Genomic DNA, 17,206 nt, shown 5'->3' on the forward strand with positions numbered 1-17,206 from the left:
GTCAGACAGACAGTCAGTCAGACAGTCAGTCAGTCAGACAGTCAATCAGTCAGACAGTCAGACAGACAGTCAGTCAGTCAGACAGTCAATCAGTCAATCAGTCAGACAGTCAGTCAGACAGTCAGACAGTCAGTCAGTCAGACAGTCAGTCAGACAGACAATCAGTCAGTCAGTTAGACAGTCAGTCAGTTAGACAGTCAGTCAGTTAGACAGTCAGTCAGACAGTCAATCAGTCAGACAGTCAGTCAGACAGTCAGTCAGACAGTCAGACAGACAGACAGTCAGTCAGTCAGTCAGACAGACAGTCAATCAGTCAGACAGTCAGTCAGACAGTCAGTCAGTCAGACAGTCAGACAGTCAATCAGTCAGACAGTCAGACAGTCAGTCAGACAGTCAGACAGTCAGACAGTCAGACAGTCAGTCAATCAGTCAGACAGTCAGTCAGACAGTCAGACAGTCAGTCAGTCAGACAGTCAATCAGTCAGACAGTCAGACAGTCAGACAGTCAGACAGTCAGACAGTCAGACAGACAGACAGTCAGTCAGTCAGTCAGTCAGTCAGAAAGTCAGACAGTCAGACAGTCAGTCAGTCAGACAGTCAGACAGTCAGTCAGTCAGTCAGACAGACAGTCAGTCAGTCAGTTATTATTATGATCATTCCTACTACTATTGTCATTATAATTATCATTATTATATTATTATTATTACTATTGTTATTAATGTTGTTATTACTGTTAATTATTATTATTACTGTTATTATTATTAATTATTGTTATTACTACTACTGTTTTTGTTACTATTACAACTATTATTATTACTAGTATTATTATAGTAGTTATTAATATTACAGTAATATTATTCTGGTTACCTGCTGCCTGCTCCACAGACTTGGACTGGTCCTGTTATTAATATTACAGTAATATTACAGTAATTTTATTCTGGTTACCTGCTGCCTGCTCCACAGACCTGGACTGGTCCTGTTATTAATATTACAGTAATATTATTCTGGTTACCTGCTGACTGCTCCAAAGACCTGGACTAGTCCTGTTATTAATATTACAGTAATATTACAGTAATATTATTCTGGTTACCTGCTGACTGCTCCACAGACCTGGACTGGTCCTGTTATTAATATTACAGTAATATTACAGTAATATTATTCTGGTTACCTGCTGCCTGCTCCACAGACCTGGACTGGTCCTGTTATTAATATTACAGTAATATTATTCTGGTTACCTGCTGCCTGCTCCACAGACCTGGACTGGTCCTGTTATTAATATTACAGTAATATTACAGTAATATTATTCTGGTTACCTGCTGACTGCTCCACAGACCTGGACTGGTCCTGTTATTAATATTACAGTAATATTACAGTAATATTATTCTGGTTACCTGCTGCCTGCTCCACAGACCTGAACTGGTCCTGTTATTAATATTACAGTAATTTTACAGTAATATTATTCTGGTTACCTGCTGACTGCTCCAACAGATGCTCCTTTGCCTTTATTGACTGGGACATCACAGTGGCGAGGAGCTAAACGTAAACACACAAGAGGCTTTAGTCAATCAGTCAAAATAGAAGAACACACACACACACACACACACACACACACTGCTGAAACACACACACACACACACACACCTAAAACACACACACACACTGCTGAAACACACACACACACACACCTAAAACACACACACACAAACACACACACATCTAAAACACACACACACACCAGAGACAGGCTTATTTCCCCTGTGAATCAGAGGAAGACTACCACCCTTCCCCCACCTTGACTCCCTCCTCCTGCCCTTCCCCCACCTTGACTCCCTCCTCCCGCCCTTCCCCCACCTTGACTCCCTCGGCCTGCCCTTCCCCCACCTTGACTCCCTCTTCCTGCCCTTCCCCCACCTTGACTCCCTGCCCTTCCCCCACCTTGACTCCCTCGGCCCGCCCTTCCCCCACCTTGACTCCCTCCTCCCGCCCTTCCCCCACCTTGACTCCCTCGGCCCGCCCTTCCCCCACCTTGACTCCCTCGGCCCGCCCTTCCCCCACCTTGACTCCCTCGGCCCGCCCTTCCCCCACCTTGACTCCCTCGGCCCGCCCTTCCCCCACCTTGACTCCCTCGGCCCGCCCTTCCCCCACCTTGACTCCCTCGGCCCGCCCTTCCCTACCTTGACTCCCTCGGCCTGCCCTTCCCCCACCTTGACTCCCTCGGCCCGCCCTTCCCTACCTTGACTCCCTCGGCCCGCCCTTCCCCCACCTTGACTCCCTCCTCCCGCCCTTCCCCCACCTTGACTCCCTCCTCCCGCCCTTCCCCCACCTTGACTCCCTCCTCCCGCCCTTCCCCCACCTTGACTCCCTCGGCCTGCCCTTCCCCCACCTTGACTCCCTCCTCCCGCCCTTCCCCCACCTTGACTCCCTCGGCCCGCCCTTCCCCCACCTTGACTCCCTCGGCCCGCCCTTCCCCCACCTTGACTCCCTCGGCCTGCCCTTCCCCCACCTTGACTCCCTCGGCCCGCCCTTCCCCCACCTTGACTCCCTCGGCCCGCCCTTCCCCCACCTCGACTCCCTCGGCCCGCCCTTCCCCCACCTCGACTCCCTCGGCCTGCCCTTCCCCCACCTCGACTCCCTCGGCCTTCCCTTCCCCCACCTCGACTCCCTCGGCCTGCCCTTCCCCCACCTTGACTCCCTCGGCCCGCTCTTCCCCCACCTTGACTCCATCGGTCTTGACTCCCTCGGCCTGCCCTTCCCCCACCTCGACTCCCTCGGCCTGCCCTTCCCCCACCTTGACTCCCTCGGGCCTGCCCTTCCCCCACCTTGACTCCCTCGGCCTGCCCTTCCCCCACCTTGACTCCCTCGGCCTGCGCGTGCAGCCCTGGGGCGTTGAGGCCGTGCGTGTTCAGGCTGCCAGGTGGCGTGTTGGTAGCGTGTGCTGTGGCGGGCGGAAGAGCCGTGTTCGAGGAGTGTTGAGTATTTACAGAACTCTGGACGCTGCCGAGGGAACGAACGCTACCCAGACTACCCACACTGCTGCTACGGTCACCACCTACACACACAGAGAGAGAGACACACACACACAGGTTTAGATAGAATGTGGTGTTCCTCAGGGTTCTATTCTAGGAATAGATAGAATGTGGTGTTCCTCAGGGTTCTATTCTAGGAATAGATAGAATGTGGTGTTCCTCAGGGTTCTATTCTAGGAATAGATAGAATGTGGTGTTCCTCAGGGTTCTATTCTAGGAATAGATAGAATGTGGTATTCCTCAGGGTTCTATTCTAGGAACAGATAGAATGTGGTGTTCCTCAGGGTTCTATTCTAGGAATAGATAGAATGTGGTGTTCCGCAGGGTTCTATTCTAGGAATAGATAGAATGTGGTGTTCCTCAGGGTTCTATTCTAGGAACAGATAGAATGTGGTGTTCCTCAGGGTTCTATTCTAGGACCTCTCTTATTTACTTGCTATATTGTATTTACTTCGCCACCATGGCCTATTTATTGCCTTTACTTCCCTTATCTCACCTCATTTGCTCACATTGTATATAGACTTATTTTTCTACTGTGTTATTGACTGTATGTTTTGTTTTTACTCCATGTGTAACTCTGTGTTGTTGTATGTGTCGAACTGCTTTCCTTTATCTTGGCCAGGTCGCAATTGTAAATGAGAACTGAGTTCTCAACTGGCCTACCTGGTTAACCTCTTACATCTAGGGGGCAGTAATTTCACGGCTGGATAAAAAGCGTACCCGATTTAATCTGATTATTAGTCCTGCCCAGAAACTGGAATATGCATATAATTATTAGCTTTGGAGAGAAAACACTCCAAAGTTTCTGAAACTGTTTGAATGGTGTCTGTGAGTATAACAGAACTCCTATGGCAGGCAAAAACCTGAGATGCTTCTGTTCAGGAAGTACCCTGTCTGAACATTTCTTGCCCTTCTTGATTATCTCTATCGTTTACAAAGGATCTCTGCTCTTACGTGACACTTCTCACGTCAACAATGGAGTCTCACAGCCCGGGAAAAACAGGAATGACGTAATTCAAAGCCCTGGCTGAAGCACACGAGAGCAAAAGCTAAGTGGTCACTTGATGGACTAAGCCTTAGGCGCGTGACACGCCCCGCCCCCGGCTTTCGGTTTTTTCCTCAGTTTACAGACAGGCAGATTCCCGGTCGGAATATTATCGCTTCTCTACGAGATAAATTGCATAAATATTGGTTTTAAACAGCGGTTGACATGCTTCGAAGTACGGTAATGGAATATTTAGAAATTTTTTGTCATATTTTGCGTCATGCTCGTGGCCGAGATTTAGCGTTGGGATAGTGTCTAGAACGCACGAACAAAACGTCGCTGTTTGGATATAACGATGGATTATTTGGGACCAAACCTACATTTGTTATTGAAGTAGAAGTCCTGGCAGTGTATTCTGATGAAGAACAAGCAAGGTAAGAACATTTTTCTTATAGGAAATGTGATTTTGGTGAAGGCTAAACTTGCAGGGTGTCTAAATAGCTAGCCCTGTAACGCCGGGCTATGTACTTACATTATTGCAAAATGTGCTTCATCCGAAAAGCTATTTTAAAATCGGACATATCGAGTGCATAGAGGAGTTCTGTATCTATAATTCTTAAAATAATTGTTATGCTTTTTGTGAACGTTTATCGTGAGTAATTTAGTAAAATCACCGGAAGTGTTCGGTGGGAATGCTAGTTCTGAACGTCACATGCTAATGTAAAAAGCTGGTTTTTGATATAAATATGAACTTGATTGAACAGACATGCATGTATTGTATAACACAATGTCCTAGGTGTGTCATCTGATGAAGATCATCAAAGGTTAGTGCTGCATTTAGATATGGTTTGGGTTTATGTGACATGATATGCTAGCTTGAAAAATGGCTGTGTGATTATTCCTGGCTGGGTACTCTGCTGACATAATCTAATGTTTTGCTTTCGCTGTAAAGCCTTTTTGAAATCGGACAGTTTGGTTAGATAAAGGAGAGTCTTGTCTTTAAATAGCTGTAACATAGTCATATGTTTGAAAAGTGTAAGTTTTCGGATTTAGAGGAGTTTGAATTTCGCGCCCCGCCCATCATTGGATATTGGAGCAGACGTTCCGCTAGCGGAACGTGTAGATGTAAGAGGTTTAAATAAAGGACTTGTTCTCAACTGGCCTACCTGGTTAAATAAATGGTTATATATATATATATAATATATAAATACCTGGTTAAAAAAATGTGAAATAAAAATAAATAAATACATTTCTGATAGTAATGATGATATGAATGATCAACATCATCTGTTATGCACACAGGCACAGAAACGCAGTTCCTTCAGAAATAAACTTTTTCCCACATTTTCTTTGTTACAGCCTGAATTTTAAATTCAAAAATTAAATTCTACGGGCTATTGAGAATTTTGGAAAAAATATGTACCCATTTTTAACTGCCTCCTACACCAACTCAGAAGCTAGAATATGCATATTATTGTTCAGGTTTGGATAGAAAACACCCTAAAGTTTCTAAAACTGTTTGAATGGTGTCTGTGAGTATAACAGAACTCCTATGGCAGGCAAAAACCTGAGAAGGTTTCATGCAGGAAGTACCCTGTCTGACAAGGTGTTGTTGTTCTTGCTTCTGTTTATTGAAGAGTCAGGATCTTAGCTGTAACGTGACAATTCCTAGGGCTCCAATAGGCTCTCAGAACCCGGGAAAAACCTGAACGATGACGAGGCAGCCTCAGGCTGAAACACATTATCTCTTTTTCCAACTGTCCCATCAGGGGACAATAGAATTAGGTGCATGCGCGATTCGCCCCCGTGGAGTATTTTCATTCGGCTGTTTAGCTAATTGCAGATTCCCGGTCGGAATATTATCGCTTTTTTACGAGAATAATGGCATAAAAATTGATTTTAAACAGCGGTTGACATGCTTCGAAGTACGGTAATGGAATATTTAGAAATTTTTTGTCACGTTCTGCGCCATGCGCACAACCGTGATTTACCATTCTGATAGTGTCTAGAACGCACGAACAAAACGCCGCTGTTTGGATATAACGATGGATTATTTGGGACCAAACCTACATTTGTTATTGAAGTAGAAGTCCTGGGAGTGCATTCTGACGAAGAACAGGAAAGGTAAGACCATTTTTCTTATAGGAAATGTGATTTTGGTGAAGGCTAAACTGGGTGGGTGTCTAAATAGCTAGCCCGTGATGGCTGGGCTATGTACTTAGAATATTGCAAAATGTGCTTCATCCGAAAAGCTATTTTAAAATCGGACATATCGAGTGCATAGAGGACTTCTGTATCTATAATTCTTAAAATAATTGTTATGCTTTTTGTGAACGTTTATCGTGAGTAATTTAGTAAATTGTTAGTAAATTCCCCGGAAGTTTGCGGGGGGTATGCTTTTTCTGAACGTCACATGCTAATGTAAAAAGCTGGTTTTTGATATAAATATGAACTTGATTGAACAGACATGCATGTATTGTATAACATAATGTCATAGGGGTGTCATCTGATGAAGATCATAAAAGGTTAGTGCTGCATTTAGCTGTGGTTTGGGTTTTTGTGACATTATATGCTAGCTTGAAAAATGGGTGTCTGATTATTTCTGGCTGGGTACTCTGCTGACATAATCTAATGTTTTGCTTTCGTTGTAAAGCCTTTTTGAAATCGGACAGTGTGGTTAGATTAACGAGAGTCTTGTCTTTAAATAGCTGTAAAATAATCATATGTTTGAGAAATTGAAGTAATAGTATTTCAAACGTTTTAAAAATCGCGCCACAGGATTCAACTGGCTGTTACGTAGGTGGGACGAATTCGTCCCGCCGGTCCCATAGAGGTTAAACTTCATTTTTGTATATCTTTTTTTTTTCTTCCCTTTTTCTCCCAATTATGATATTTTCTCAACGCTCATCGCAGGCTCTGGAGAGGTGAAGGTCGAGTCACATGACCCAGCTTCTTAACACCCGCTCACTTAACCCGCTCACTTAACACTTTTTTTTTTTTTTTTTTTTTTTTTTTTTTTCACTTCCGGTTTGGAGCGAGCAGTCGCACTACGCTTCACTCCACAGGTAATATTACACTTCACTACATTACAACGGTTTGATTTGTTTGATCCGAGCAATTCTTTTCTTTTCTTAGCTAGCTACATAGCCGTCTTTGTATCAAAGATAATCGTGTAGCTTATAGTAATTATCGAAGTTAGCTATCTTCGTCCTCCTAACGTAGTCATCACTGCTAGCTAGCTAGTCAACACTGCTAGCTAGCCAACCAGCCAACTTCCACCGACTAGCTGCACTATCTATTACATTACAACGGAACGACTTGACTAGTGTAGTGTTAGTGAGCCAGCTACTTAGTTGTCTTTGCATCTAAGATAATTGTGTAGTTTAGAGTAATTATTAGTAAGTAGCCAGCCGCGACGCCAGACGTAGTCAACACACCTAGTCATCATTAATCCACTGCTAGCTAGCTAGCAAACAGCTAGCCAACCGTTACCGACTAGCAGCGCTGTTGATACCAATACTTTACAACGGAACGATTTGACTAGTGCAGTGTTGGCTAGCTAGCTACATAGTTGTCTTTGTCATAGCTTGATAATTGTGTAGTTTAGTAATTACCGAGGTTAGCTAGCCAGCTATTGCCGTCCCCCGCGACTCTATTTTTCCAAACCCAGCCAACTAGTAACACTGTAGAAACTAAAATACATTACAAAGGAACGTCTTGATTAGTGTTATGTTAGCTAGCTACAAAGTTGCTTTTGTATCATGACAAGGTGTAGTACTGAAACTATCGAGGTCACCTAGCCAGCTACACCTAGCCAGCTACACGGTCAAACAAAGTCAACAACGCAGCCACTGCTAGCTAGCCTACTCCACCAGCCAGCAGTACTGTATCATTTTCGTCATTTTAGTCAATAGATTTTTTGCAACGTAAGCTTAACTTTCTGAACATTCGAGACGTGTAGTCCACTTGTCATTCCAATCTCCTTTGCATTAGCGTAGCCTCTTCTGTAGCTTGTCAACTATGTGTCTGTCTATCCCTGTTCTCTCCCCTCTGCACAGGCCATACAAACGCTTCACACCGCGTGGCCGCTGCCACTCTAACCTGGTGGTCCCAGCGCGCACGACCCACGTGGAGTTCCAGGTCTCCGGCAGCCTCTGGAACTGCCGGTCTGCGCCCAACAAGGCTGAGTTCATCTCAGCCTATGCTACCCTCCAGTCCCTAGACTTCCTGGCGCTGACGGAAACATGGATCACCACAGATAACACTGCTACTCCTACTGCTCTCTCCTCATCTGGCCACGTGTTCTCGCATACCCCTAGAGCATCGAGCCAGCGGGGTGGTGGCACTGGAATCCTCATCTCTCCCAAGTGGACATTCTCTCTTTCTCCCCTGACCCATCTGTCTATCTCCTCATTTGAATTCCATGCTGTCACAGTTACCAGCCCTTTCAAGCTTAACATCCTCATCATTTATCGCCCTCCAGGTTCCCTTGGAGAGTTCATCAATGAGCTTGACGCCTTGATAAGTTCCTTCCCTGAGGATGGCTCACCTCTCACAGTTCTGGGTGACTTTAACCTCCCCACGTCTACCTTCGACTCATTCCTCTCTGCCTCCTTCTTTCCACTCCTCTCCTCTTTTGACCTCACCCTCTCACCATCCCCCCCTACTCACAAGGCAGGCAATACGCTTGACCTCATCTTTACTAGATGCTGTTCTTCCACTAATCTCATTGCAACTCCTCTCCAAGTCTCCGACCACTACCTTGTATCCTTTTCCCTCTCGCTCTCATCAAAAACTTCTCACTCTGCCCCTACTCGGATGGTATTGCGCCGTCCCAACCTTCGCTCTCTCTCTCCTGCTACTCTCTCCTCTTCCATCCTATCATCTCTTCCCTCTGCTCAAACCTTCTCCAACCTATCTCCTGATTTTGCCTCCTCAACCCTCCTCTCCTCCCTCTCTGCATCCTTTGATTTTCTCTGTCCCCTATCCTCCAGGCCGGCTCGGTCCTCCCCTCCTGCTCCGTGGCTCGACGACTCACTGCGAGCTCACAGAACAGGGCTCCGGGCAGCCGAGCGGAAATGGAGGAAAACTCGCCTCCCTGCGGACCTCGCATCCTTTCACTCCCTCCTCTCTACATTTTCCTCTTCTGTCTCTGCTGCTAAAGCCACTTTCTACCACTCTAAATTCCAAGCATCTGCCTCTAACCCTAGGAAGCTTTTTGCTACCTTCTCCTCCCTCCTGAATCCTCCTCCCCCTCCCCCCCCCCTCCTCCCTCACTGCGGATGACTTCGTCAACCATTTTGAAAAGAAGGTTGACGACATCCGATCCTCGTTTGCTAAGTCAAGCGACACTGCTGGTCCTGCTCACACTGCCCTACCCTGTGCTTTGACCTCTTTCTCCCCTCTCTCTCCAGATGAAATCTCGCGTCTTGTGACGGCCGGCCGCCCAACAACCTGCCCACTTGACCCTATCCCCTCCTCTCTTCTCCAGACCATTTCCGGAGACCTTCTCCCCTACCTCACCTCGCTCATCAACTCATCCTTGACCGCTGGCTACGTCCCTTCCGTCTTCAAGAGAGCGAGAGTTGCACCCCTTCTGAAAAAACCTACACTCGATCCCTCCGATGTCAACAACTACAGACCAGTATCCCTTCTTTCTTTTCTCTCCAAAACTCTTGAACGTGCCGTCCTTGGCCAGCTCTCCTGCTATCTCTCTCAGAACGACCTTCTTGATCCTAATCAGTCAGGTTTCAAGACTGGGCATTCAACTGAGACTGCTCTTCTCTGTGTCACGGAGGCTCTCCGCACTGCTAAAGCTAACTCTCTCTCCTCTGCTCTCATCCTTCTAGACCTATCTGCTGCCTTTGATACTGTGAACCATCAGATCCTCCTCTCCACCCTCTCCGAGCTGGGCATCTCCGGCGCGGCCCACGCTTGGATTGCGTCCTACCTGACAGGTCGCTCCTACCAGGTGGCGTGGCGAGAAGCTGTCTCCGCACCACGTGCTCTCACCACTGGTGTCCCCCAGGGCTCTGTTCTAGGCCCTCTCCTATTCTCGCTATACACCAAGTCACTTGGCTCTGTCATATCCTCACACGGTCTCTCCTATCATTGCTATGCAGACGACACACAATTAATCTTCTCCTTTCCCCCTTCTGACAACCAAGTGGCGAATCGCATCTCTGCATGTCTGGCAGACATATCAGTGTGGATGACGGATCACCACCTCAAGCTGAACCTCGGCAAGACGGAGCTGCTCTTCCTCCCGGGGAAGGACTGCCCGTTCCATGATCTCGCCATCACGGTTGACAACTCCCTTGTGTCCTCCTCCCAGAGTGCTAAGAACCTTGGCGTGATCCTGGACAACACCCTGTCGTTCTCCACTAACATCAAGGCGGTGACCCGATCCTGTAGGTTCATGCTCTACAACATTCGCAGAGTACGACCCTGCCTCACACAGGAAGCGGCACAGGTCCTAATCCAGGCACTTGTCATCTCCCGTCTGGATTACTGCAACTCGCTGTTGGCTGGGCTCCCTGCCTGTGCCATCAAACCCCTACAACTCATCCAGAACGCCGCAGCCCGTCTGGTGTTCAACCTTCCCAAGTTCTCTCACGTCACCCCGCTCCTCCGCTCTCTCCACTGGCTTCCAGTTGAAGCTCGCATCCGCTACAAGACCATGGTGCTTGCCTACGGAGCTGTGAGGGGAACGGCACCTCCGTACCTTCAGGCTCTGATCAGGCCCTACACCCAAACAAGGGCACTGCGTTCATCCACCTCTGGCCTGCTCGCCTCCCTACCTCTGAGGAAGCACAGTTCCCGCTCAGCCCAGTCAAAACTGTTCGCCGCTCTGGCACCCCAATGGTGGAACAATCTCCCTCACGATGCCAGGACAGCGGAGTCAATCACCACCTTCCGGAGACACCTGAAACCCCACCTCTTTAAGGAATACCTGGGATAGGATAAAGTAATCCTTCTAACCCCCCCCCCTTTAAAGGATTTAGATGCACTATTGTAAAGTGTTTGTTCTACTGGATATTATAGGTGAATGCACCAATTTGTAAGTCGCTCTGGATAAGAGCGTCTGCTAAATGACTTAAATGTAATGTAAATGTTAACCCAGAAGCCAGCTGCAACAATGTGAAACATCGTTCAATTGACGACCGAAGTCAGCCTGCAGGCACCCGGCCCGCCACAAGGAGATGCTAGAGCGCAATGACCCAAGTAAAGCAGACATTGATGTAGGTATTAATTACATTTTGGATGGTGTATCAATACACCCAGTCACTACAAAGATACAGGCGTTTCCTTCCTAACTCAGTTGCCGGAGAGGAAGGAAACCGCTCAGGGATTTCACCATGAGGCCAAATGGTGACTTTAAAAACAGTTACAGAGTTTAATGGCTGTGATAGGAGAGAACTGAGGATGGATCAACAACATTGTAGTTACTCCACAATACTAACCTAAAGGACAGAGTGAAAAGGAGGAAGCATGTACAGAATAAAAACTATTCCAAAATATGCATCCTGTTTAAACAAGGCACTAAAGTAATACTGAAAAAAAATGTGGCAAAGCAATTAACTTTTTGTCCTGAATACAAAGTGTTATGTTTGGAGCAAATCGAACACATACCACACCCTAACCCTAACCCTAACCCTAACCCTAACCCTACCCTGATCTGTCGTTTGCCTGCCCTGACCTGTCGTTTGCCTACCCTGACCTGTCGTTTGCCTGCCTTGACCTGTCGTTTTGCCTTCCCTGACCTGTCGTTTGCCTTCCCTGACCTGTCGTTTGCCTGCCCTGACCTGTCGTTTGCCTACCCTGACCTGTTGTTTGCCTGCCCTGACCTGTCGTTTTCCTGCCCTGACCTGTCGTTTGCCTGCCCCTGTTGCCGTAATAAACATTGTTACTCCGACACAATCTGCATCTGGGTCCTTCAAACCTGACAACACAACACATTACTGAGTATCACTCTCCATGTTTTCAAGCATTGCGGTGGCTGCATCATGTTATGGGTATGCTTGTAATCGTTAAGGAACTGGGTGGAGTTTTTCAGGATGAAAAAGAAACGTAATGGAACTAAGCACAGGGATCAGAAAAGCATCAGAGTTTTTTTTAAACTTTGTTTCCATTGACCATGCCATACAAAGAGGCAGGTAGCATAGTGGTTAGAGCATTGGGCCAGTAACCGAAAGATTGGCTGATTAAATCCCCGAGCTGACAAGGTACAACTCTGTCGACCTGCCCCCTGAGCGAGGCGGTTAACCCACTGTTCTCAGGTAGGCCGTCATTGTAAAATAAGAATTTGTTCTTAACCGACTTGCCTAGTTAAATAAAGGTACAAAATAAATAAAGGCATTTTTATTTATTATATGAAGAGTGCCTTGGTCCTCCATTCGTTTTGAAAACCTGGTTACGTCTGATTTCCACCAGACACTGGGAGATGAATTCACCTTTCAGCAGGACAATAACCTAAAAACACAAGGCCAAATCTACACTGGGAGAGGAATTACCCTTTCAGCAGGACAATAACCTAAAACACAAGGCCAAATCTACACTGGGAGAGGCATTCCCCTTTCAGCAGGACAATAACCTAAAACACAAGGCCAAATCTACACTGGAGTTGCTTACCAAGAAGACATTGAATGTTCCTGAGTTGTAGTTTTGACTTAAATCTACTAGAAAATCTATGCCAAGACTTGAAAATGGTTGTCTAGCGATGATCAACAACCAATTTGACAAAGTTTGAAGAATTGTGTAAAGAATAATGGGCAAAAATTGTAGAATCCAGGTGTGGAAAGCTCTTAGAGACTCACATCTGTAATCGCTGCCAAAGGGGATTCTAACATGTTATTGACTCAGGGGTGTGAATACATTTGTAAATTAGATATTTCTGTATTTTATGTTGAATAAATAAAAATAAAAAAACATGTTTTTTGTAATTATGGGGTATTGTGGGTAGATGGGTGAGAAAACACATATTCAATCCATTCTGAATTCAGGCTGTGTCACGATTCCTACCGACGGTGGCGTCCCCTCCTGCTCGGGTGGCGCTCGGCGGTCGTCGTCACCGGCCTATTAGCTGCCACCGATTCCCTTTTGCTTTTCCCTTTTTTTATGTTTTCTCACCTGCCCTGAGTTAGTCATTAGGAGGGCTATTTAGTTCAGCTGGCCCGCTCCCTATTGTGCGGGATTGTCTTTCTGTGTGTCGACTGCAGTTTGTTCGACTGTGCTTGTTGGTTCTATTTTTCCCTGTTGTTGGGAGCCCTTTAATTTTGTACGTTGTGGTTTGATTAAAATTACCACACCGTGTTCGCTGCTTCCTGCGCTTCTTTCCGCCACACCACAGACAAGCCGTTACAGAATCCCGCACCAAAAAGAGCATGGAATCAGCGGGAGCAGCGGGCACTTCACTACCCTCGATGGAGGAACGTGTCCTACAAAATACATCGGTCCTGCATCGCATCGGATCCGCCATGGACCAGGTGATGGAGAGGATGGACCGATGGGAGAGGAGTGGTATCCTCTCTCCACCTACACCCCCCCGATACAACCATCTCCTCCTCCTACGACGTCTGGCTCTGGCGCGCTTCGCCTGGCACTCCCGAGGGAGTACGATGGGACGGCGGCTGGGTGCAAGGGGTTTCTTCTCCAGTTAGAGTTGTACCTGGCCACCGTCAGGCCTGCTCCTACAGGAGAGGAGAGCGTGAGTGCCCTCGTTTCCTGCCTGACGGGCCGAGCTCTGGAGTGGGCTAATGCGGTCTGGAACGCTCCGGACTCGGCGAGGGACCACTACCCAGAGTTCACCCGCCGCTTTCGGGCTGTTTTCGACCACCCCCCCGAAGGTAGAGCGGCGGGTGAACGGCTGTTCCACCTCAGGCAGGAGACGAGGAGCGCTCAAGACTTCGCGCTGGAGTTTAGGACCTTGGCTGCTGGAGCGGGGTGGAATGACAGGGCCCTCATAGACCACTACCGGTGTAGTCTCCGGGCGGACGTCCGCAGGGAGCTGGCCTGTAGGGACACCAACCTATCCCTGGACGAACTTATTGATATGTCCATACGGTTGGACAATTTGCTGGCTGCCCGCGGGCGTTCGGAGAGGGTCCTGCCCGTTCCACCCCCGGGCACCCCCGCCCCTACCCCTTTGGAGGTAGGGGGGGCCGTGTCAAGGGGCACCGGAGGAGGTGGCTCCTCCTGCACCAGCTGTGGTCAGAGAGGACACACGGCCGACCGGTGCTGGAGGAGCCAGTCTGGGAGTCGAGAAGGCAGGCAGAACACTTCTCGGTCACCTCAGGTGAGTCAGCACCAGACTCGCCCAGAACCCCCTGTTGGTCATGTGTTTTTGCCTGTTTCATTTTCTAACTTTTTTCCCTCTTCCCAGCATAGGGCGCAGGTCGATTCAGGCGCAGCTGGGAACTTTATGGACCGTGGACTTGCCATTAAGCTGGGCATTCCACGGGTGCCGATAGATTCCCCCTTCCCCATGCACTCCTTAGATAGCCGACCATTAGGGTCAGGGCTAGTCAGGGAGTCTACGGTGCCGCTGGACATGGTAACGCTGGGGAATCATAAGGAAAGCATTAACTTTTTCCTTATTGATTCACCTGCGTTTCCGGTGGTGCTGGGGGTCCCCTGGCTGGCTGGTCACAATCCCCTCATTTCATGGAAACAGGGGGTTCTCCAGGGGTGGTCGGAGGAGTGTTCAGGGAGGTGTCTAGGAGTTTCCATAGGTGCCACGTCGGTGGAGAGTCCAGACCAGGTGTCCACCGTGCGCATTCCCCCTGAATACGCCGATTTGGCGATCGCTTTTTGTAAAAAGAGAGCGACTAAATTACCACCTCATCGACAAGGGGATTGTGCGATAGATCTCCAGGTTAACGCTGCGCTTCCAAGGAGTCACGTGTACCCCTTGTCACAAGAGGAGACGGCGGCTATGGAGACATACGTCACGGAATCCTTGGGACAGGGGTACATTCGGCCCTCCATCTCACCCGCTTCCTCGAGTTTCTTTTTTGTGAAGAAAAAGGAGGGAGGTCTGCGTCCGTGCATTGATTATAGAGGTCTAAACGCGATCACGGTGGGGTTTAGTTACCCACTACCTCTTATCGCTACGGCGGTGGAATCATTTCACGGAGCACAGCTCTTCACAAAATTGGATCTCAGGAGCGCGTATAACCTGGTGCGTATCAAGAGGGGAGATGAGTGATAAACCGCCTTTAGTACCACATCAGGCCATTATGAGTACCTCGTCATGCCGTATGGGTTGAAAAATGCTCCAGCCGTCTTTCAATCCTTTGTTGACGAGATTCTCAGGGACCTGCACGGGCAGGGCGTGATTGTTTATATCGATGACATTCTGATATATTCCGCCACCCGCTCCGCGCATGTGTCCCTGGTGCGCAAGGTGCTTGGTAGACTGCTGGAGCATGACCTATACGTTAAGGCTGAGAAGTGTGAGTTTTTCAAACGAGCCGTCTCCTTTCTGGGTTATCGCATTTCCACCACGGGGGTGGTGATGGAGTGTGACCGCGTTAAGGCCGTGCGTAATTGGCCGACTCCAACCACGGTGAAGGAAGTGCAGCGGTTCTTGGGCTTTGCCAACTACTACCGGAGGTTTATCCGGGGGTTTGGCCAGGTAGCGGCTCCCATTACCTCACTGCTGAAGGGGGGGCCGGCGCGTTTGAGATGGTCGACGGAGGCGGACGGAGCCTTCAAGAAGTTGAAGACACTGTTCACCGACGCGCCCGTGTTGGCGCACCCGGACCCGTCTTTAGCGTTCGTAGTAGAGGTGGACGCATCCGAGGCTGGGGTGGGTGCCGTGCTATCACAGCGCTCGGGTGCGCCACCGAAACTTCGCCCCTGTGCTTTCTTCTCAGGGAAGCTCAGTTCGGCGGAGCGTAATTACGATGTGGGGGACAGGGAGTTGCTAGCGGTAGTCAAAGCCTTGAGGGTGTGGCGACACTGGCTTGAGGGGGCTAAGCACCCCTTTCTCATCTGGACCGACCACCGAAACCTGGAGTACATCCGGGCAGCGAGGAGACTGAACCCACGTCAGGCAAGGTGGGCCATGTTCTTCACCCGGTTTAGGTTTACCATCTCATATAGACCGGGTTCCCTTAATACTAAAGCCGACGCGCTGTCCCGTCTGTATGACACGGATGACCGACCCATCGATCCAACTCCCATCATTCCAGCGTCAAGGCTGGTGGCACCAGTGGTGTGGGAGGTGGACGCGGACATCGAGCGGGCACTGGTGTTGGAACCTGCGCCGACGCAGGTGCCCGAGGGGCGCATGTATGTGCCGCTCGATGTTCGCGATCGGTTGATTCGGTGGGCGCACACGCTACCTGCGGCGGGTCATCCTGGTGTAGAGAGGACAGTGCGGAGTCCTGGCCCACCTTGGCTAAGGACGTGAGGTCATATGTCTCTTCCTGTTCGGTGTGTGCCCAGAGTAAGGCTCCTAGGCATTTACCGAGAGGGAAGTTACAGCCCCTCCCCGTTCCACAACGGCCATGGTCGCACCTGTCTATCGACTTCCTGACAGATCTTCCCCCCTCTCAGGGGAACACTGCGATTCTGGTGGTTGTGGATCGGTTTTCTAAGTCCTGCCGTCTCCTCCCCTTGCCCGGTCTTCCTACGGCCCTGCAGACTGCGGAGGCCCTATTTACCCACGTCTTCCGGCACTACGGGGTGCCGGAGGATATTGTCTCTGATCGGGGTTCCCAGTTCACATCCAGGGTCTGGAAGGCGTTTATGGAGCGGCTGGGGGTCTCGGTCAGTTTAACCTCCGGTTATCACCCCGAGAGCAATGGGCAGGCGGAGAGGGTGAACCAGGAGGTGGGCAGGTTCCTGAGGTCGTATTGCCGGGACCGGCCAGGGGAGTGGGCGAGGTATATTCCCTGGGCAGAGTTAGCCCAGAACTCACTTCGCCACTCCTCTACTAACATGTCACCCTTCCAGTGTGTGTTAGGGTACCAGCCGGTCCTGGCCCCATGGCACCAGAGCCAGACCGAGGCTCCTGCGGTGGAGGACTGGGTTCAGCACTCCAAGGAGACCTGGAAAGCAGTACAGGACTCACTGAAGGAGGCCAGTGCCAGGCAGAAAAGGAGTGCTGACCGCCACCGCAGTGAGGCGCCGGTGTTCGCACCGGGTGACAGGGTCTGGCTCTCGACCCGGAACCTGTCCCTCCGCGTGC

At 49.2% G+C, this 17,206-nt stretch overlaps 1 protein-coding gene across 1 annotated transcript in view; it reads right to left on the reverse strand.

Moving 5' to 3' along the window:
- Positions 1 to 17,206, reverse strand: part of LOC115188258 (caskin-1-like) — a gene marked incomplete at both ends in the record, with an annotated part of 58,197 nt that overhangs the window by 8,168 nt on the left and 32,823 nt on the right. Inside the window, 2 exons of the mRNA XM_029747105.1 lie at positions 1,470 to 1,533; positions 2,850 to 3,049. Coding sequence (XP_029602965.1) covers positions 1,470 to 1,533; positions 2,850 to 3,049 — 264 coding nt within the window. The remainder of the gene's footprint in view (positions 1 to 1,469; positions 1,534 to 2,849; positions 3,050 to 17,206) is intronic.

Source organism: Salmo trutta, unplaced genomic scaffold, assembly GCF_901001165.1.
Source record: "Salmo trutta unplaced genomic scaffold, fSalTru1.1, whole genome shotgun sequence".
NCBI lineage: Eukaryota > Metazoa > Chordata > Actinopteri > Salmoniformes > Salmonidae > Salmo > Salmo trutta.